Source organism: Seriola lalandi, unplaced genomic scaffold (assembly GCF_002814215.2).
Source record: "Seriola lalandi dorsalis isolate HSWRI2012SDOR001 ecotype SW California unplaced genomic scaffold, Sedor1 jcf7180002054313, whole genome shotgun sequence".
Lineage (NCBI taxonomy): Eukaryota > Metazoa > Chordata > Actinopteri > Carangiformes > Carangidae > Seriola > Seriola lalandi.
This window is the reverse complement of record NW_019524866.1, coordinates 821032-836545: the sequence shown is the minus strand read 5'-3', so window position 1 is coordinate 836545 and position 15514 is coordinate 821032. Positions and strand designations below refer to the sequence as shown.

The 15514-nt window shown below is 40.3% G+C and overlaps 1 protein-coding gene and 6 non-coding genes across 7 annotated transcripts in view; 5 read left to right on the top strand and 2 right to left on the bottom strand.

Annotated features, from left to right (window-relative positions):
- Nucleotides 1-15514, bottom strand: part of dync2h1 (dynein cytoplasmic 2 heavy chain 1) — a 112015-nt gene that overhangs the window by 24908 nt on the left and 71593 nt on the right. Inside the window, exons 82-84 of the mRNA XM_023406635.2 lie at nucleotides 6330-6490; nucleotides 4929-5054; nucleotides 1128-1238 (exon numbers count right to left, since the gene is read on the bottom strand). Of these exons, the coding sequence (XP_023262403.1) occupies nucleotides 1128-1238; nucleotides 4929-5054; nucleotides 6330-6490 (398 nt within the window). The remainder of the gene's footprint in view (nucleotides 1-1127; nucleotides 1239-4928; nucleotides 5055-6329; nucleotides 6491-15514) is intronic.
- On the top strand, nucleotides 9737-9809 carry trnam-cau (transfer RNA methionine (anticodon CAU)). The gene has a single exon. It is a non-coding gene; the product is annotated as a tRNA-Met (tRNA).
- Nucleotides 10288-10360, top strand: trnam-cau (transfer RNA methionine (anticodon CAU)). Its single transcript has one exon. It is a non-coding gene; the product is annotated as a tRNA-Met (tRNA).
- Nucleotides 11101-11173, top strand: trnam-cau (transfer RNA methionine (anticodon CAU)). Its single transcript has one exon. It is a non-coding gene; the product is annotated as a tRNA-Met (tRNA).
- Nucleotides 12823-12895, top strand: trnam-cau (transfer RNA methionine (anticodon CAU)). Its single transcript has one exon. It is a non-coding gene; the product is annotated as a tRNA-Met (tRNA).
- trnam-cau (transfer RNA methionine (anticodon CAU)) lies at nucleotides 13443-13515 on the top strand. The gene has a single exon. It is a non-coding gene; the product is annotated as a tRNA-Met (tRNA).
- trnam-cau (transfer RNA methionine (anticodon CAU)) lies at nucleotides 14365-14437 on the bottom strand. Its single transcript has one exon. It is a non-coding gene; the product is annotated as a tRNA-Met (tRNA).

Sequence of the window (15514 nt, the reverse complement as noted above, 5' to 3'; positions counted from 1 at the left end):
GCTCGCACATTTTCAGCTTTGCTGAACATTTGGTACCTCCATCTGGAGATCTTAATAATACGCACAATCAGTAATGCATGTGTATTAAATTTGCCAAATTCACTACATATGTTATCAACTTAAGTAGATTAAACGTATTTGCAAGTACGTGCTTACCTTTTTACATTGCACATCCTCACTCCATGTGCATCCCTGAAGGTTCATCTTATGCTTTGTCTATTCATCCTCAATACTGGACACTAACAATTCAGTTACTCTTTTTCATACTCATAAAGTTACTGCATTCTGGTTCTGTGTATTTTCATTGGAAATACATTTGTAGAATTGAATATTTCCTTTATGAAAAATTTGAACTGTTGGTTTACACTTTATGTCTAATGCCCTGTCAGACGTGCCAAAAAGGCACTAGACATATTTACTGTTCGAAGCTTCAAGACTTACACACATGCTACAAAGGGGAGTAGAGTGTGTGGCATGGTGTTTTGGGCTTCGTGGAGGTAATAGCTGGAATATGACTGTTTGGATTGTGGGTTAGTAATGGAGTATTTGCTAAACTGATGACTTGTAGTTTATCAATTTTTATGGTCGTATAAGATGGTCATTATGGAGGATGTGTGATGTTGTGTGTGCGTGTGTGTGTGTGTGTGTGTGTGTGTGTATGTGTGTGTGTGTGTGGTGGTTGTTGCATGCAATGTCACATGCTGTTCACATTTATTACTATCAACACTGCCACTGCAATCATCCCCAGCACCAATCTTACAGATCAGCTCTGTACAATACTTATACAGTCACACTGACAAAAACAAAATAGACTTTGTGTTTTTATGTACTGTATACTGTTTATCTTAGGTTTGACACATTAGCGTTGACTATATTCACAGAAACCAGCAGTCAATATTGGGCGAAAGTTTCAATACTGAGTGGGAAAACACAAGACATGGATCAGCATTTGTGTACAGTATGCCTCCAAAATTGTGTTGGTGCATGTTTGTCTGTAAAGTTGTGTCATATCGGTTAGATCAACACTACCCAACAGTAAACTTCATTATAGGGTAGGTTATAGGAGTGTTATGGTGTTACTGTTTTTATACCTGTTTGTGCGTGATGGTGAATGTGTGTGTGAGTACCTCATAAGTGATCTTGAGGCTAGACTGCAGCAGTATTGAAGGAAACCTGGGGTGAACTTCTGCTGTCAGCCAGAGACGGAAGCCCGCTTTGGGACGCAGCACATTTAGCTCCTGTGAGCAAACAGGACGGCGCACACATTAGACACATTATATATAGCTAAGAGAATTACTATGAGATTACTATGGAAACAGACTACTTGTGCTGCAGTATCTGGCTGATGTCCTCTGGCACTGTAACACGCAGGTCGATCTAGTTTCACAAAGTTCACTCAAGTTCATTCCAACCAATTCTTTTTTCTTCATTTCAAGAGTAGACTTAGAGTAATAACATAAATAAATAAATAAATAAATAAAATATATTTCTACTTATATTCCCTCTTTTACTCACTCCTTCGGAATTTTTATTTTTTCCGTGTAATTCTTTCTCCCTTAGATTACTGCATGGTGACAAATTCTCCGTAATGATAAACTATTCACCTCACTTCTATATATTTGTTCTTTTCTCTCTCTCTTTCTGCTCACTGTCTCCATCGCTGTCTCTTCATTTCAATTTCCAGCTTTCTTTCTCTCTCTGAATTCTCTTCTTACATTCCTCCCCCCTCTCCCTCTATCTTTCTCAAAGACTTGTGGTTAAAAATAGAATACTGGCACCTTAGGGTCTTGTGTCATCTGATTGGGAACTGAAACACCAACAGAAGCATGCACACACGCACACACGCATATGCACACACGCATACGCATACGCACACACAAATGTAATCAATGTGTTTCTGCATCATTTGGAACCTAATTCATTCTCATGGAAGAAAACATGATCACAGAAAATCAAAGGAACACAGGATCTGACATCCTTCAAAGAAAACTCCCCTGACTCTATGTGTATGTGTGTGTATGTGTGTGTGTGTGTGTGTGTGTGTGTGTGTGTGTGTGTGTGTGCGTGTGTGTGTGTCTGATGCGTCCCCTGGAACAAATGACAGTATTGTGGAAAGATACAAGGCAGAGACATTAACAAAGAAGCAAAGAAGAAGAGGAAAGATAAGTCAATAGAGAGAGGGGAAAGAAGAAGTCAGAGAGAAGAAGAAATAGCACCAATTTATTTTACTGTTGGCATATCAAAAACTATCAATGTTATGTAGAATACATCGATATTGTTCAGATACACAGAGTGTGGAAGACATACCACTCATAAACAGATAGATATAGACAGAAATTTGTATCCTCACACTCAGGATGAGAATCATAAGATACATAACTCCTGATGCAATCCTATCACAATGTTTTGAACAATTATATCACAATACATGTGATTCTGAAATAAGCACTAAACAGTATTTATTCACTGTTATGCAAAATTGAAAGAAAGATTCATAAGGAAATAGATGGATTTCGTGATGTGAAAAATCAGAGACAGGAAACATTACAAGTGGAAGAATATGAGTGGACAAGGATGAGAGGACATCTGCACTGCCAACTTCAATTATAAACACTTTCCGCTCTCCGCTGTCTCGCTTCCCTTCTTCCTGTCTCTCTAACTGACCAACTGGTTTAGGGAAGGAGGGAACGAATGAGGAGACAGATGGCAAAAAGAAGATGGAAAATTTAGAAACTACTTTGAGAGTTGAAATGGACACAGCTACAGAAACAGAGACAGATACTAAAACAAAGCTCTTGGTAGAATTTCCACCTGCCTGCTGAACCTCAGTTCAGCTTTTCCCTACTTCCCCCCTTTCATGTCTACTGTTTCTTCATTCTTTCTTTCCTATGCTCCCTGCCTGCCTCGTTCCCCTTGTTGCATCAGTTTTTCATTTCAAGCTCGACTGACAAGACCTCAACCTCATCGGTTGCTGGGCAAAGAGCGAGACAAAGAAACAGAGAGAGAAAGAGGGAAAGAGAGAAAAATAGTTTTAGTTATACAATACGAAGTGGGAGAGGAGGAGTGTTAAGAAAAACTTGGGAGAAGATAACTTGAATGTAGAGGTGGGAACAAATCGAGGAAAACAGGGAGAAAAACGCAAAATGAAATAGGAGGGGAGAAGAGGGAGGTGAGGTGAGGAGAGTGGAACGGAGAAGGACAAAAGTAGAAGAGGAGAGCTGTAATAAGCCATGGTTTAAGTCACACTGGGAGCACAGACAACTCTGGACAGGAGGGATCTCTGGGTAACCCCAGGGCATGCACATGCACATGCACGAACACACACCCACACAGACACAAAAAACACATACACACTTTAACTCAGACACACAGGTGAGGGTACACATATGGACACAAATACACACACACAAACACACGGCCAATCACTGCCAACAGCTGTGCCTCCCAGTGAGATATGACCTGCTACAGTGACATAGCACTAAACAGAACCCCAGGAAAAGCACATGGACACAAAAATAAACACAAAGAAAGTGGAAGACATACATAAACCCACTTAATGTAACACAAAAGCACCCATGCAATAAGACAAACATACAGGATGGGCAACATGAGTACCATGAGAGTCACACACAGGTATGCACTCATTACATGTAAAGCAAGAATGATACAAACACAGATATACACACATCCAGAGATAGGCCAATAAACACACAAAAAGACAGCCAAATAAACAACACACATGGTCTCGCACACACTGCGACACAAACAACAGCACAGTGACGAATATTGGCCTACAGGTAGAATGCAAAATATGTATGTACAGGCAAAGGACAGAAGGTAATTTTAGAAATGGAAATTTGAGCAGCAAGCATGTGTTCTTGTGTGTGCGTGTATGTGTGTGTGTGTGTGTGTGTGTGTGTGTGTGTGTGTGAGTGTGCGTGAGTGTGTACATGTAACAGTGTGGTACAACACTGTATTATAGATAAACACTGACAAGCAGAGTGAAATTAGAAATTATATACAAACCTTAAAGGTACCCTGTGGAGTTTTGGACCTTTGTAAGTGGGTCCCTGTTTGTTTGTTGCATGCACACACATGTGCAGGTGGGTGACATGATACACAGTTCTACCAATGGTTACCCGTTATTTATCTGATTAAAAGATGGTGGTAATGTGCATAGATATGCACCAATGCCCAAGCAAAGGCCAGGAAGAAGAAGACAACCAGTTAGTAAACATGTATGTAAACAATTTAGGATTTAAAATACTTACTACTAGTGTGGAAGGACTAGTGAAGTGTGGACTAGTGAAGGAAGATGCTTGTTAGAGCTTAAGGATACACACCACGCACTTTGGTGAGTAACACTGAATGTAAAAATAACTTGTGTTTAGCACAGAACATCCTCCCCCCTTCCACTGACCTTTCCCCTTAACCCCAACCCAGCCTACCTGGCACTATGGGCTTCAGATAAAGTGAAGAAGCGGTATTAGACTTGTTTCACTGGAATCATTTTTTGGACTTATTTTCATGGATTATATTTTACAGGATTTAGTCCACTGGATTTATCCCAATGGACTGTTTATTGAACCCTGTCCTTGGACCTAGTGTACTTTGGAAGTCTTATATTGGATTCATTATAGAAGTTTTGGACTTATTATAATCCTGCTGCTGGATCAGTGCATCCTTCATTTCTACAAAATATTACACATTTTCTGTCTATCTTGTAATTTGCCTTTTCCGACCTATGGCTACTAATGCACACCTTGTTTTTGACAAATTGCTCAAACTTGGCTGGAATAGCATACATGAACCATACTAACAAAAAAGCAAAAATGCAGTCTCTCTCACACACATACACACACAAATGTTAACACCTGCCCCCAAGGCTGGACCAGACACACAAAAACCCTTACACAGAGAGCACCTACTTTTTCCAGGAGGGGTAGCCATGCAGTGACAAGGTGAAGGTTTTTCAGGCAAAGCCATTCTCCATTTCGGGAACATTCTCTGAGTGTAGCTAAGGCCACATCAGCCTGTCCCTGACCCATAGAGATCTAGACAGACAGAGAGAGTGAAGGAGGTAGGTGGGGACAATAAACAGAAATTTGGAATTTTTAAAAATTTGATTCCACAAATCCCAAGTTTGGGACAGATAATCTGCTATGAGTCAATATTTTAATTAATTCCTCCTTAGTCAGAAAAAATAAAATACTCACAAAGTGAAATTCCCAGTGTGATTTTTCTCAATAAAGCCCCCATAAAGAGGCCAGTAACTCTTAACTGATCTGATATATAGCTATATGTAACTGATATGATCTACAGTATTGTTATATAGTACATACACTCTAATACAACTCAAACTGTAATGAAGGAACATGTCATCCAAAGTTAGACTTCTTGCTGTCTTGAAAGTTACTACAATTGATAAACTCCAAAAGCAGAACATTTTCAAGAGCTTTCCCCATTTAGGTGCACAATACCCTATACCAGGGGTCTGCAACCTTTACTATTAAAAGAGCCATTTTTGGCCCCTCTCCCAAAAATAAAAATCATCTGAAGCCGCAAAACCTATTCAACCCTTAAAATGAATATAACACAGAGTTAAAGTTGTATATATAGTCATACTATATATAAAATAATAGTTTATTGCATTTATGAAATTATAGAAGTAAAAAAAAAACTGTTGACATTTTATTGCTTTTTTTACCTGTTATAACAAAGGAAAACACCAAACTCTTCTGAATAGGAGAAAAATACACTGGCATGTGTATGCCTACTTTTAAATAAAACACAGAACTATGCAGGCCTATTTGAGTCATTCTCTAGTTTGTGAAGGATTAAAATAATAAAAAGTAACTCACTTTGAAATAAATTTAACATATAGCTGCAGACTTAGCTTTTTTTGGATTTATCCATGGTTATCTTACCAGGGGTCCGAAACTCAAGATTAGCCACCTATTGGCGGCAGGAAGAGGCAGTAAGCTATAAACATTGCTACTGAGACATTGTAAGATATGACTTTTTTTTTTTTTTTGACGAAATATTATCAGTATCAACTCGATCTCCAAAATATGAGGTGTTCTCTTTAAAAAAAAAAAAAGAAAAAGAAAAGAAAAAATAGCTGTTATTTATTTTCTTTATATTTTCTTTCTTTCAAAGCTACAGGGAGCCACTGCAGAAGGGCTGAAGAGCTGCATGCGACTCCAGAGCCACGGATTGCCGACCCCCAGCCTAAACTATACATCTGATATTGGTATTGTCTTGAAAACAATTCTCTTACACTTGCAAATCTGCTGTGACTTCTCCCATCATACCCTGTTATTCAGTACCTCATGATAGTTGTCTCTACCAATGGTTTCTGCAGCGAGTTCTGCGAGCTCCTGGGACGGGTCTGCACCTGGAGAGATGATGATCAACACTGGCTCCCATTCTAATGTCTCAGTGTAGAGACGCCGCAGGTTCAGAGGAGGAGGGGAGAGCTCTTTCATACCTGCAGAGAAGAGGAGAAGGAGATAGCAAGAGAATGAAGGGCGTGAAAGACAGATCTGTAAAGTGTGCTTCAACATATCATTTAAATTTGATATGCTATTTAAAGTCAAAGTGACTGGATATACTGCGCAGAGATGGTACACCAGGAGGGGACAGATGAAAGCAGGAAACAAGAAGTGGAGGTAAATGCTAGTAAGTAGCAACCAAGGGGCAAATCAAGTGGGGTTTCCATATCGAGTGGGAAAAGATGACAGGAAGACAGAGGGACGGCATGAACAGGGAGGGGTAGACAGTGCTTAAAGGGGGGTGATGGGGAAGGGAAGTTGGGGGAGAGAAAAAAGTAGAAGAGGGAAAGCAGAGGAGAGGCGATGATGGAGAGAGGGCGTAAGAGGAAGACACTGAGAGAAAAAGAGTGAGAGAGATTAGGAGGATGATGTGCTGTGAATACTGAGTGCTAGGTATGCAGCAGTATTCAACACACATAGCAGAAGAATACCTTGTCAGCCCCCTGGTGTTGAAAAGCCAGGCTCTTTGTGTATGTGTCAAAGTGTGTGTGTGACTGTCTGCATGTGTGCGTTTCCTCACTGAGCATTAGGCTTTAATCCTGCTGTAATATATTGAATCGCATATCAGATATGAGCTAATAGTGACACACAAGAAGCGATACAAGCGCACACAGTGCGAGTGGCTGTGTTAGAAATTCCACTGTGACGTTATTCATGCATGTATCAGCAGATATCTCTCACACACACACACACACACACACACACACACACACACACACACACACACACACACACACACACAGAGTGCTGTCTTTTCTGGTTGAAACAACTGCCCCAGCCTGAACATTCTTTTGGTGTCTGCTGCCAAATGCAATCTGCTGCACTGAAGTCCACACACATGCATGCACACAAGGTCTTGGTAGAGAACATCTCAGAGCGACCTTTTGCTGCATCACCATGGCAACACTAAGAAAAACAGTCATCTGACCACATGGGTTGTGATGTCTGACTGCAAAAAAAGGGCGCATTTACAGAACATACGCATGTACAAATACATACACAACTACCTTTGACATGACCAGGTAATCAGTATTCGTGCTGCAGACCAGCTTGGTCTGTCTGTGTAGCGAAGTTCACCTTGGCTTTTATGACACACTCTCAGGGCAAAGAGGAGCCTAGAAAAAGACAGTTCTACAGTCTCCCTATGGTTCAAACACTGCTTAGGAGGGTAAACACTGAATGGCTAAGAATTAAAGAGCAGACATTCGTTCACACACAGCACTTCACATTATAGGCATATAAATATATAATTTATGATTTTTTTCTAATAAAATCACTGTAATTGGCAGGATACATTTGCATTTAAAACCCGATTGATTGTTTAAACAAAAAAATGCGTTGTCTTGGCTGGATGATTCACGATAAGAAAAATAACTGAAAGACAGAGACAGGGGTGTTTTTACGCATATGTGGGAGGGTTTGTATTTTAGAGAAGTAGAGTGAGCAAGCCAGTGAGCATGCACTGTGTGTGTGTGTGTGTGTGTGTGTGTGTGTGTGTGTGTGTGTTCACCCAGGCATGCCTGTGTGAGTGAGCAGTGCCCAGGACTGGACTGGGGGGATTGAGTGAGATTAGCTTTAAGAGGATTACAGACCATGCCTCATTAGCATACTGATTCACTGCCAAAAACACATACAGATACACACAAAATCTTCTTCTCCCCTGTCCTTTTTTATTTTTATCTGTCTGTCTCTTTCGCTCTTTCATTCAGACACACACATACACACATCTCATGCACTTGTGCACACACTACACCTTCATCAGTGGGTTCACTTTGTGTTCAAGGAGTTTCAAGAGTATCTCTTTATCATAAGATAGTGTGTGTTTTATTACAACTGTCTACAGACAAACAAGAAGAGAGACAAAGGAAGTGACACTTGTGCTTTCGAGGAATTAGCGACACATACCTTTGAACAATAAGAAATATAAGACAGATGGGCTCACAGACACAAACTCAGAAGTACAGATAAGCACATACAACACACACAAAGACACCTTGACAAACACATTGTCACACACAAAAAGGCTCAAGTGTCATCTTGTATGGCTATTGTGTTACTTCCTATGTGCTTGACAGTAGCTGTTCTGGCCTCGTTGGCGCAGTAGGCAGCACACTACTTTCACACTCTGAAAGTTGTGGGTTGGAGCCTCACACAGGGGAGGTGTTTTTAAAAAATGAATTACATGGAAACAAAAAGAGAAAATTATGACACACACACAACATGGTGTAAATAAAATACACACAATATGGTGCAAATAAAATGCACACCTTCATGGGCAGATGAATGGGCTAAGAGACACTCATAAATACAGATAAATCCTCATCCTCAATGAGCCAGCATTATTATTAGCACTCTGGAGCAGCTGCACAACAGCTGACACTGAGTTTCAGTCAATAGAGCTTCTGCTATCAGTAAGAAGCAAAGCAGTCAGAGTACTGTGGCTCACCAAAGTGCACTCTCCCTCTGTCTATATCCCCTTCCTTTCATCCCTTTTTGCAACCTCTTATTTTCGACTGGGTCTCCTCTAAGCGTCCTATTTAAACATTTGTAAAAAAAAAAATTTGACAGTTGAGAAAAATACTATAGCTAAATATGCTGCCAATTATTTAAAAAGAAATATGAAAGACTGTAAGAAAACAAGTTAAAATACATTTGCAAATGAATTACCTCTTCATGTTTTCAGGGCCTTCTTGATGAAGTAGGCACCACAGAAAAAATGGGAAAGACAAATGGTACATGATATTAAACATATACTGCCAGATGACAAGGTTAACAATCAAAATCAAAGCCTTCCCTGTTGCAGAAAACTAAAAAGTCTTGTATTCTTTGGTTTCTAAGGATTATTGTTCTTCAAGACACAATTTTGAAAATTTTGAAATTCAGAGAGCAGCATGTACAGGTTTGTTGTGAAATTTATGTAATTCTATGCTGCAAGTTACCAAGCTGACTGCAATGTTACGAAGTTAGGTGATAACACTTGGCTGGTGCTAGAGTGGGTATCTTTCCAAGAATCCGTTTGCTCCTCCTCGTGCTACACAGCCACCATAGAGCCACAGCAATGTATCGCTGTATAAATCTCAATTTTCCCAGCAATGCTACAGCCAAAAGAAGGCAATTTAGTCTGTGGCTGAACTTGCGTCTGTGCGTCTCCCCTCCACACAAGCATTTAAGTCCCATATGTAGCCTCGTTGGCGCAGTAGGCAGCGCGTCAGTCTCATAATCTGAAGGTCGTGAGTTCAATCCTCACACGGGGCAGGTGTTTTGAAATCAGATGAAACAACACAATGGGGAAGTAACAGGGTATATTCTGGTAAATGTAGAGTGCTGAGTCTGCAGCATACAATATATGATTCTGTGCTGAAAGTTATCGAGATGACTGCAAAGTTACGAAGTTAGGTGATAACCCTGGGCTGGTGCTAGTGTTGGTTCTTTCCAAGAATCTGTTTGCTTCTCCACGTGCTAGAGAGCCACCATAGAGCCACATCAGCGGAATGCCAAATGCACCATATTATTATTTCTTCTGTAATAGTTATATCCTTAGTCTTTTGATTTCTTAAATCTGAGTGTCCCCTCCTTTGTCATGGCTTTAGTTCTGGTCATGTCACAAAGCATCTGAAATTGATTACAGCCTTTGTGTGACCATCTTTGCGTACACATACATTGTTGTTATTCAGTACAGAGACCATATTGTGATTGTTTCATTTTTTTTTCAGTATTTTAAGCCCCATTTGTAGCCTCGTTGGCGCAGTAGGCAGCGCGTCAGTCTCATAATCTGAAGGTCGTGAGTTCGAGCCTCACACGGGGCAGGTGTTTTAAAATCAGATGAAACAAAACAATGGGGAAGTGACAGGGTATATTCTGGTAAATGTAGAATGCTGAGTCCGCAGCATACAGTACGTGATTCTATGCTGCAAGTTACCAAGCTGACTGCAATGTTACGAAGTTAGGCGATAACCCCGGGCTGGTTCTAGTGTTGGTTCCTTCCAAGAATCTGTTTGCTTCTCCACGTGCTACAGAGCCACTATTGAGCAACATTATTGTATCACTGTATACATCTGTATACACCTACAATTTCCCAGCAACAGTAACACAAAGAGAAGGCGATTCAGTCTGTGCCTGCACTTGTATATGAAAACATTACAGCATCACCACAAGTCATTCAATAGCGTTTCATTATTGGTTGTGCTTCTGTGATTGCCATTAGAACTACTCTCACTCCAGCATCTCTGCTGCCCATCCAACACTATGACACCATGTCATGCACTCATCCATACCCACATTCATGTCTAACTACACAGATTGCCAAATGCAACATATTATTATTTCTGCTTTTGTAGTTATATCCTTAGTCTTCTGATTCCTCAAATCTGCCTGTCCCCTCCTTTGTCATGGCTTTAGTTCTGAGTCATGTCACAAAGCATCTATAACTGATTACAGCATTTGTGTGACCATTTTTGTGTGTAAATACACTGTTGTTACACTGTTGAGTACAAAGACCATGTTGTGAGTGCTTCATTTTTTTTTCAATATTTAAATCTTGTTTGTAGCGTCGTTGGCGCAGTAGGCAGCGCGTCAGTCTCATAATCTGAAGGTCGTGAGTTCGAGCCTCACACGGGGCAGGTGTTTTGAAATCAGATGAAACAAAAAAGTGGGGAAGTCACAGGGTATATTCTGGTAAATGTAGAGTGCTGAGTCTACAACATATAATATGTGATTCTGTGCTGAAAGTTACTGAGATGACTGCCATGTTATGAAGTTAGGCAGTTATCCTTGTCTGGTGCTAGTGTTGGTTCCTTCCAAAAATCTGTTTGCTTCTGCACGTGCTAGGAAGCCACCATAGAGCCACATCAGCGTATCTCTATACATCTCCATTTTCGCATCTTCCAGTGCCTAGTATAACAACAACTTATCACTAACTAGACGGACTGCCAAATGTACCATATTATTATTTCTTCTTTCGTAGTTATAGCCTTAGTCTTTTGATTTTTTTTAAATCTGTGCGTCCCCTCCTTTGTAATTGTTTTAGTTCTGGGTCATGTCACAAAGCATCTATAGCTGATTACAGCATTTGTGTGAGCATTTTTGTGTACAAATACATTGTTGTTATTGATTACAGAGACCATATTGTATTTGTTTAATTTTTTTTCCAATATTTTAAGTCCCATATGTAGCCTCGTGTCAGTCTCATAATCTGAAGGTTGTGAGTTCGAGCCTCACACGGGGCAGGTGTTTTAAAATCAGATGAAACAACACAATGGGGAAGTCACAGGGTACATTCTGGTAAATGTAGAGTGCTGACTCTGCAACATTAAGTATATGATTCTATCCTGCAAGTTACCAAGATGACTGCAAAGTTACAAAGTTGGGTGATAACCCTGGACTGGTGCTAGGGTGGGTATCTTTCCGAGAGTCCGTTTGCTCCTCTACGTGCTACAGAGCCACCATAGAGCCACAGCAATGCATCACTGTATACATCTCCATTTTCCCAGCAACGCTATAGCCAAGAGAAGGCAAATTAGTCTGTGGCTGAATTGCATCTGAAAACATTACAGCATCACCACCAGTCATTCAGTAGTGTTTCATTATTGGTTGTGAATCTGTGATTGCAATTAAAACTACTCTCACTCCAGCATCTCTGCCACCCGTCCAACACTATGACACCATGTTATGTACTCATCCATACACACATTCATCCCCAACTAGATGGAATGCTAAATGCATCATATTATTATTTCTTCTTTCGTAGTTATATCCTTAGTCCTTTCATTCCTTAAATCTGCGCGTCCCCTCCTTTGTCATGGCTTTAGTTCTGGGTCATGTCACAAAGCATCTATAGCTGAATACAGCATTTGTGTGAGCATTTTTGTGTACAAATACATTGTTGTTATTGATTAGAGACCATATTGTGTTCGTATCATTTTTCTTTTCAATATTTTAAGAGCCATTTGTAGCCTCGTTGGCGCAGTAACACTATGACACCATGTCATGCACTCATCCATACACACATTCATGTCTAACTACACAGAGTGCCAAATGCACCATATTATTATTTCTTCTTTCGTAGTTATATCCTTAGTCTTTTCATTCCTTAAATCTGCGCGTCCCCTCCTTTGTCATGGCATTAGTTTTGGGTCATGTCACAAAGCATCTAAAGTTGATTACAGCCTTTATGTGAGCATTTTTGTGTGTAAATACATTGTTGTTATTGAGTACAAAGACCATGTTGTGAGTGTTTCATTTTTTTTTCAATATTTAAATCTTGTTTGTGGCCTCGTTGGCGCAGTAGGCAGCGTGTCAGTCTCATAATCTGAAGGTCGTGAGTTCAAGCCTCACACGGGGCAGATATTTTAAAATCACATGAAACAAAAAAGTGGGAAAGTCACAGGGTATATTCTGGTAAATGTAGAGTGCTGAGTCTACAACATATAATATGTGATTCTGTGCTGAAAGTTACCGAGATGACTGCCATGTTATGAAGTTAGGCAGTTATCCTTGTCTGGTGCTAGTGTTGGTTCCTTTCAAAAATCTGTTCGCTTCTGCACGTGCTAGGAAGCCACCATAGAGCCACATCAGCGTATCTCTATACATCTCCATTTTCGCATCTTCCAGTGCCTGGTATGACAACAATTCATCACTAACTAGACGGACTGCCAAATGCACCATATTATTATTTCTTCTGTTGTAGTTATATCCTTAGTCTTTTCATTCCTTAAATCTGCGCATCCCCTCCTTTGTCATGGCTTTAGTTCAGTGTCATGTCACAAAGCATCTGTAGCTGATTACAGCATTTGTGTGAGCATTTTTGTGTACAAATACATTGTTATTGATTACAGAGACCATATTGTGATTGTTTCATTTTTTTCTCCAATATTTTAAGACCCATATGTAGCCTCGTTGGCGCAGTAGGCAGCGCGTCAGTCTCATAATCTGAAGGTCGTGAGTTCAAGCCTCACACGGGGCAGGTGTTTTAACATCACATGAAACAAAACAATGGTGAGGTCGCAGTGTTTATTCTGGTAAATGTAGAATGCCGAGTCTGCAGCATACAGTATGTGATTCTATGCTGCAAGTTACCAAGCTGACTGCAATGTTACGAAGTTAGGCGATAACCCCGGGCTGGTTCTAGTGTTGGTTCCTTCCAAGAATCTGTTTGCTTCTCCACGTGCTACAGAGCCACTATTGAGCCACATTATTGTATCACTGTATACATCTGTATACACCTACAATTTCCCAGCAACAGTAACACAAAGAGAAGGCGATTCAGTCTGTGCCTGCACTTGCATATGAAAACATAACAGCATCACCACAAGTCATTCAATAGCGTTTCATCATTGGTTGTGCTTCTGTGATTGCCATTAGAACTACTCTCACTCCAGCATCTCTGCTGCCCATCCAACACTATGACACCATGTCATGCACTCATCCATACACACATTCATTTCTAACTACACAGAATGCCAAATGCACCATATTATTATTTCTTCTTTTGTAGTTATATCCTTAGTCTTCTGATTCCTTAAATCTGTGCATCCCCTCCATTGTCATTGTTTTAGTTCTGGGTCATGTCACAAAGCATCTGAAATTGATTACAGCATTTGTGTGAGCATTTTTTGTACACATACATTGTTATTATTCAACACAGAGACCATATTGTGATTGTTTCATTTTTTGTCAATATTTTAAACCTATTTGTAGCCTCGTTGGCGCAGTAGGCAGCGCGTCAGTTATGTTGCAGACTCAGCACTCTACATTTTCCAGAATATACCCTGTGACTTCCCCATTGTTTTGTTTCATCTGTTTTAAAAACACCTGCCCCGTGTGAGGCTCGAACTCATGACCTTCAGATTATGAGACTGACGCGCTGCCTACTGCGCCAACGAGGCTACAAACAGGCTTTAAAATATTGAAAAAAAAACGACACAGAACCAGGCCAAAGGTCAAAGGGCCAGCTCCAGAGGATGGATCCAGAGGAACCAATGGACACCAGACAACTGGAGAATATAGGCAAAATCTCCAGTTTGTAACAATAAGACTTTGTCTATTGATATTCGATTGTTTCTTGTATAGGACAAGTAACAACCAAAAGTACTGATTAACACTAAGGTGTGAATCCTGGCCTCTCTGTGCCATGCATGAACACACACACCAACCTCCCTTCCTCTGTCCCTTTCTAGATAAGAGTCATAAACTACAACCCACATCCCAATCCTGGGTAGTGACCAGCAGAACTCTCTTCACAGAGACAGATCTAAGGAAGAATGTAAAATTAAATATCTAACTGTTCCCTAACTTATGAGATTTTCCTATGCAATAGTTTAACCCCAAACTTCTATCCCATAGAATGTTTGAAATGTAACATGTAGATTTTAAGACAAGGTCCTTCATGTGACCATACTGTCAGCATCCTTCACACGAGGTAACACACACTACATGACATCCAGAATGTCTACATTATTATTATTACAGTCAAAGAACTGCTGTGTAATCCACATTTATAAACTATTAGCTTTGGGAAATGTTTATATTGTTGTTTGACCAATTAACCACTTATATCATGATTAATTCCAGGTTTGAAGGATGTAATATGAAATCAACACTCCTATTACTCCTCTCTGCCATTATTAGTGCAAGTAGTTTTATGTTATTTCATTTAATGTTTTGTGGTCATGGTAGAAGAAGGATGTGCGAGTTTTCCAAGTGGAAACACGGGGGGAAGATGGGTGACGCCCATGAAACATGCGCCAGCCCCCAGGGGATAAAACAGTCGTGATCAATTCACACATTGTTCAGAAGCCCCAATGCCAAGTCAGATGTCGGTCACAAAGTCGGAGAATCCGGAAACCAGAAGAGAAAGAAAAGTCAGAGAAACCCAGATGACAAGAAGATACGCGAAGTGAGAAACGATGCAGAAACTAGAAGCTGAGATCTTTGCTCAAAGCTCAGAGTCCCGGCTCAAAGCC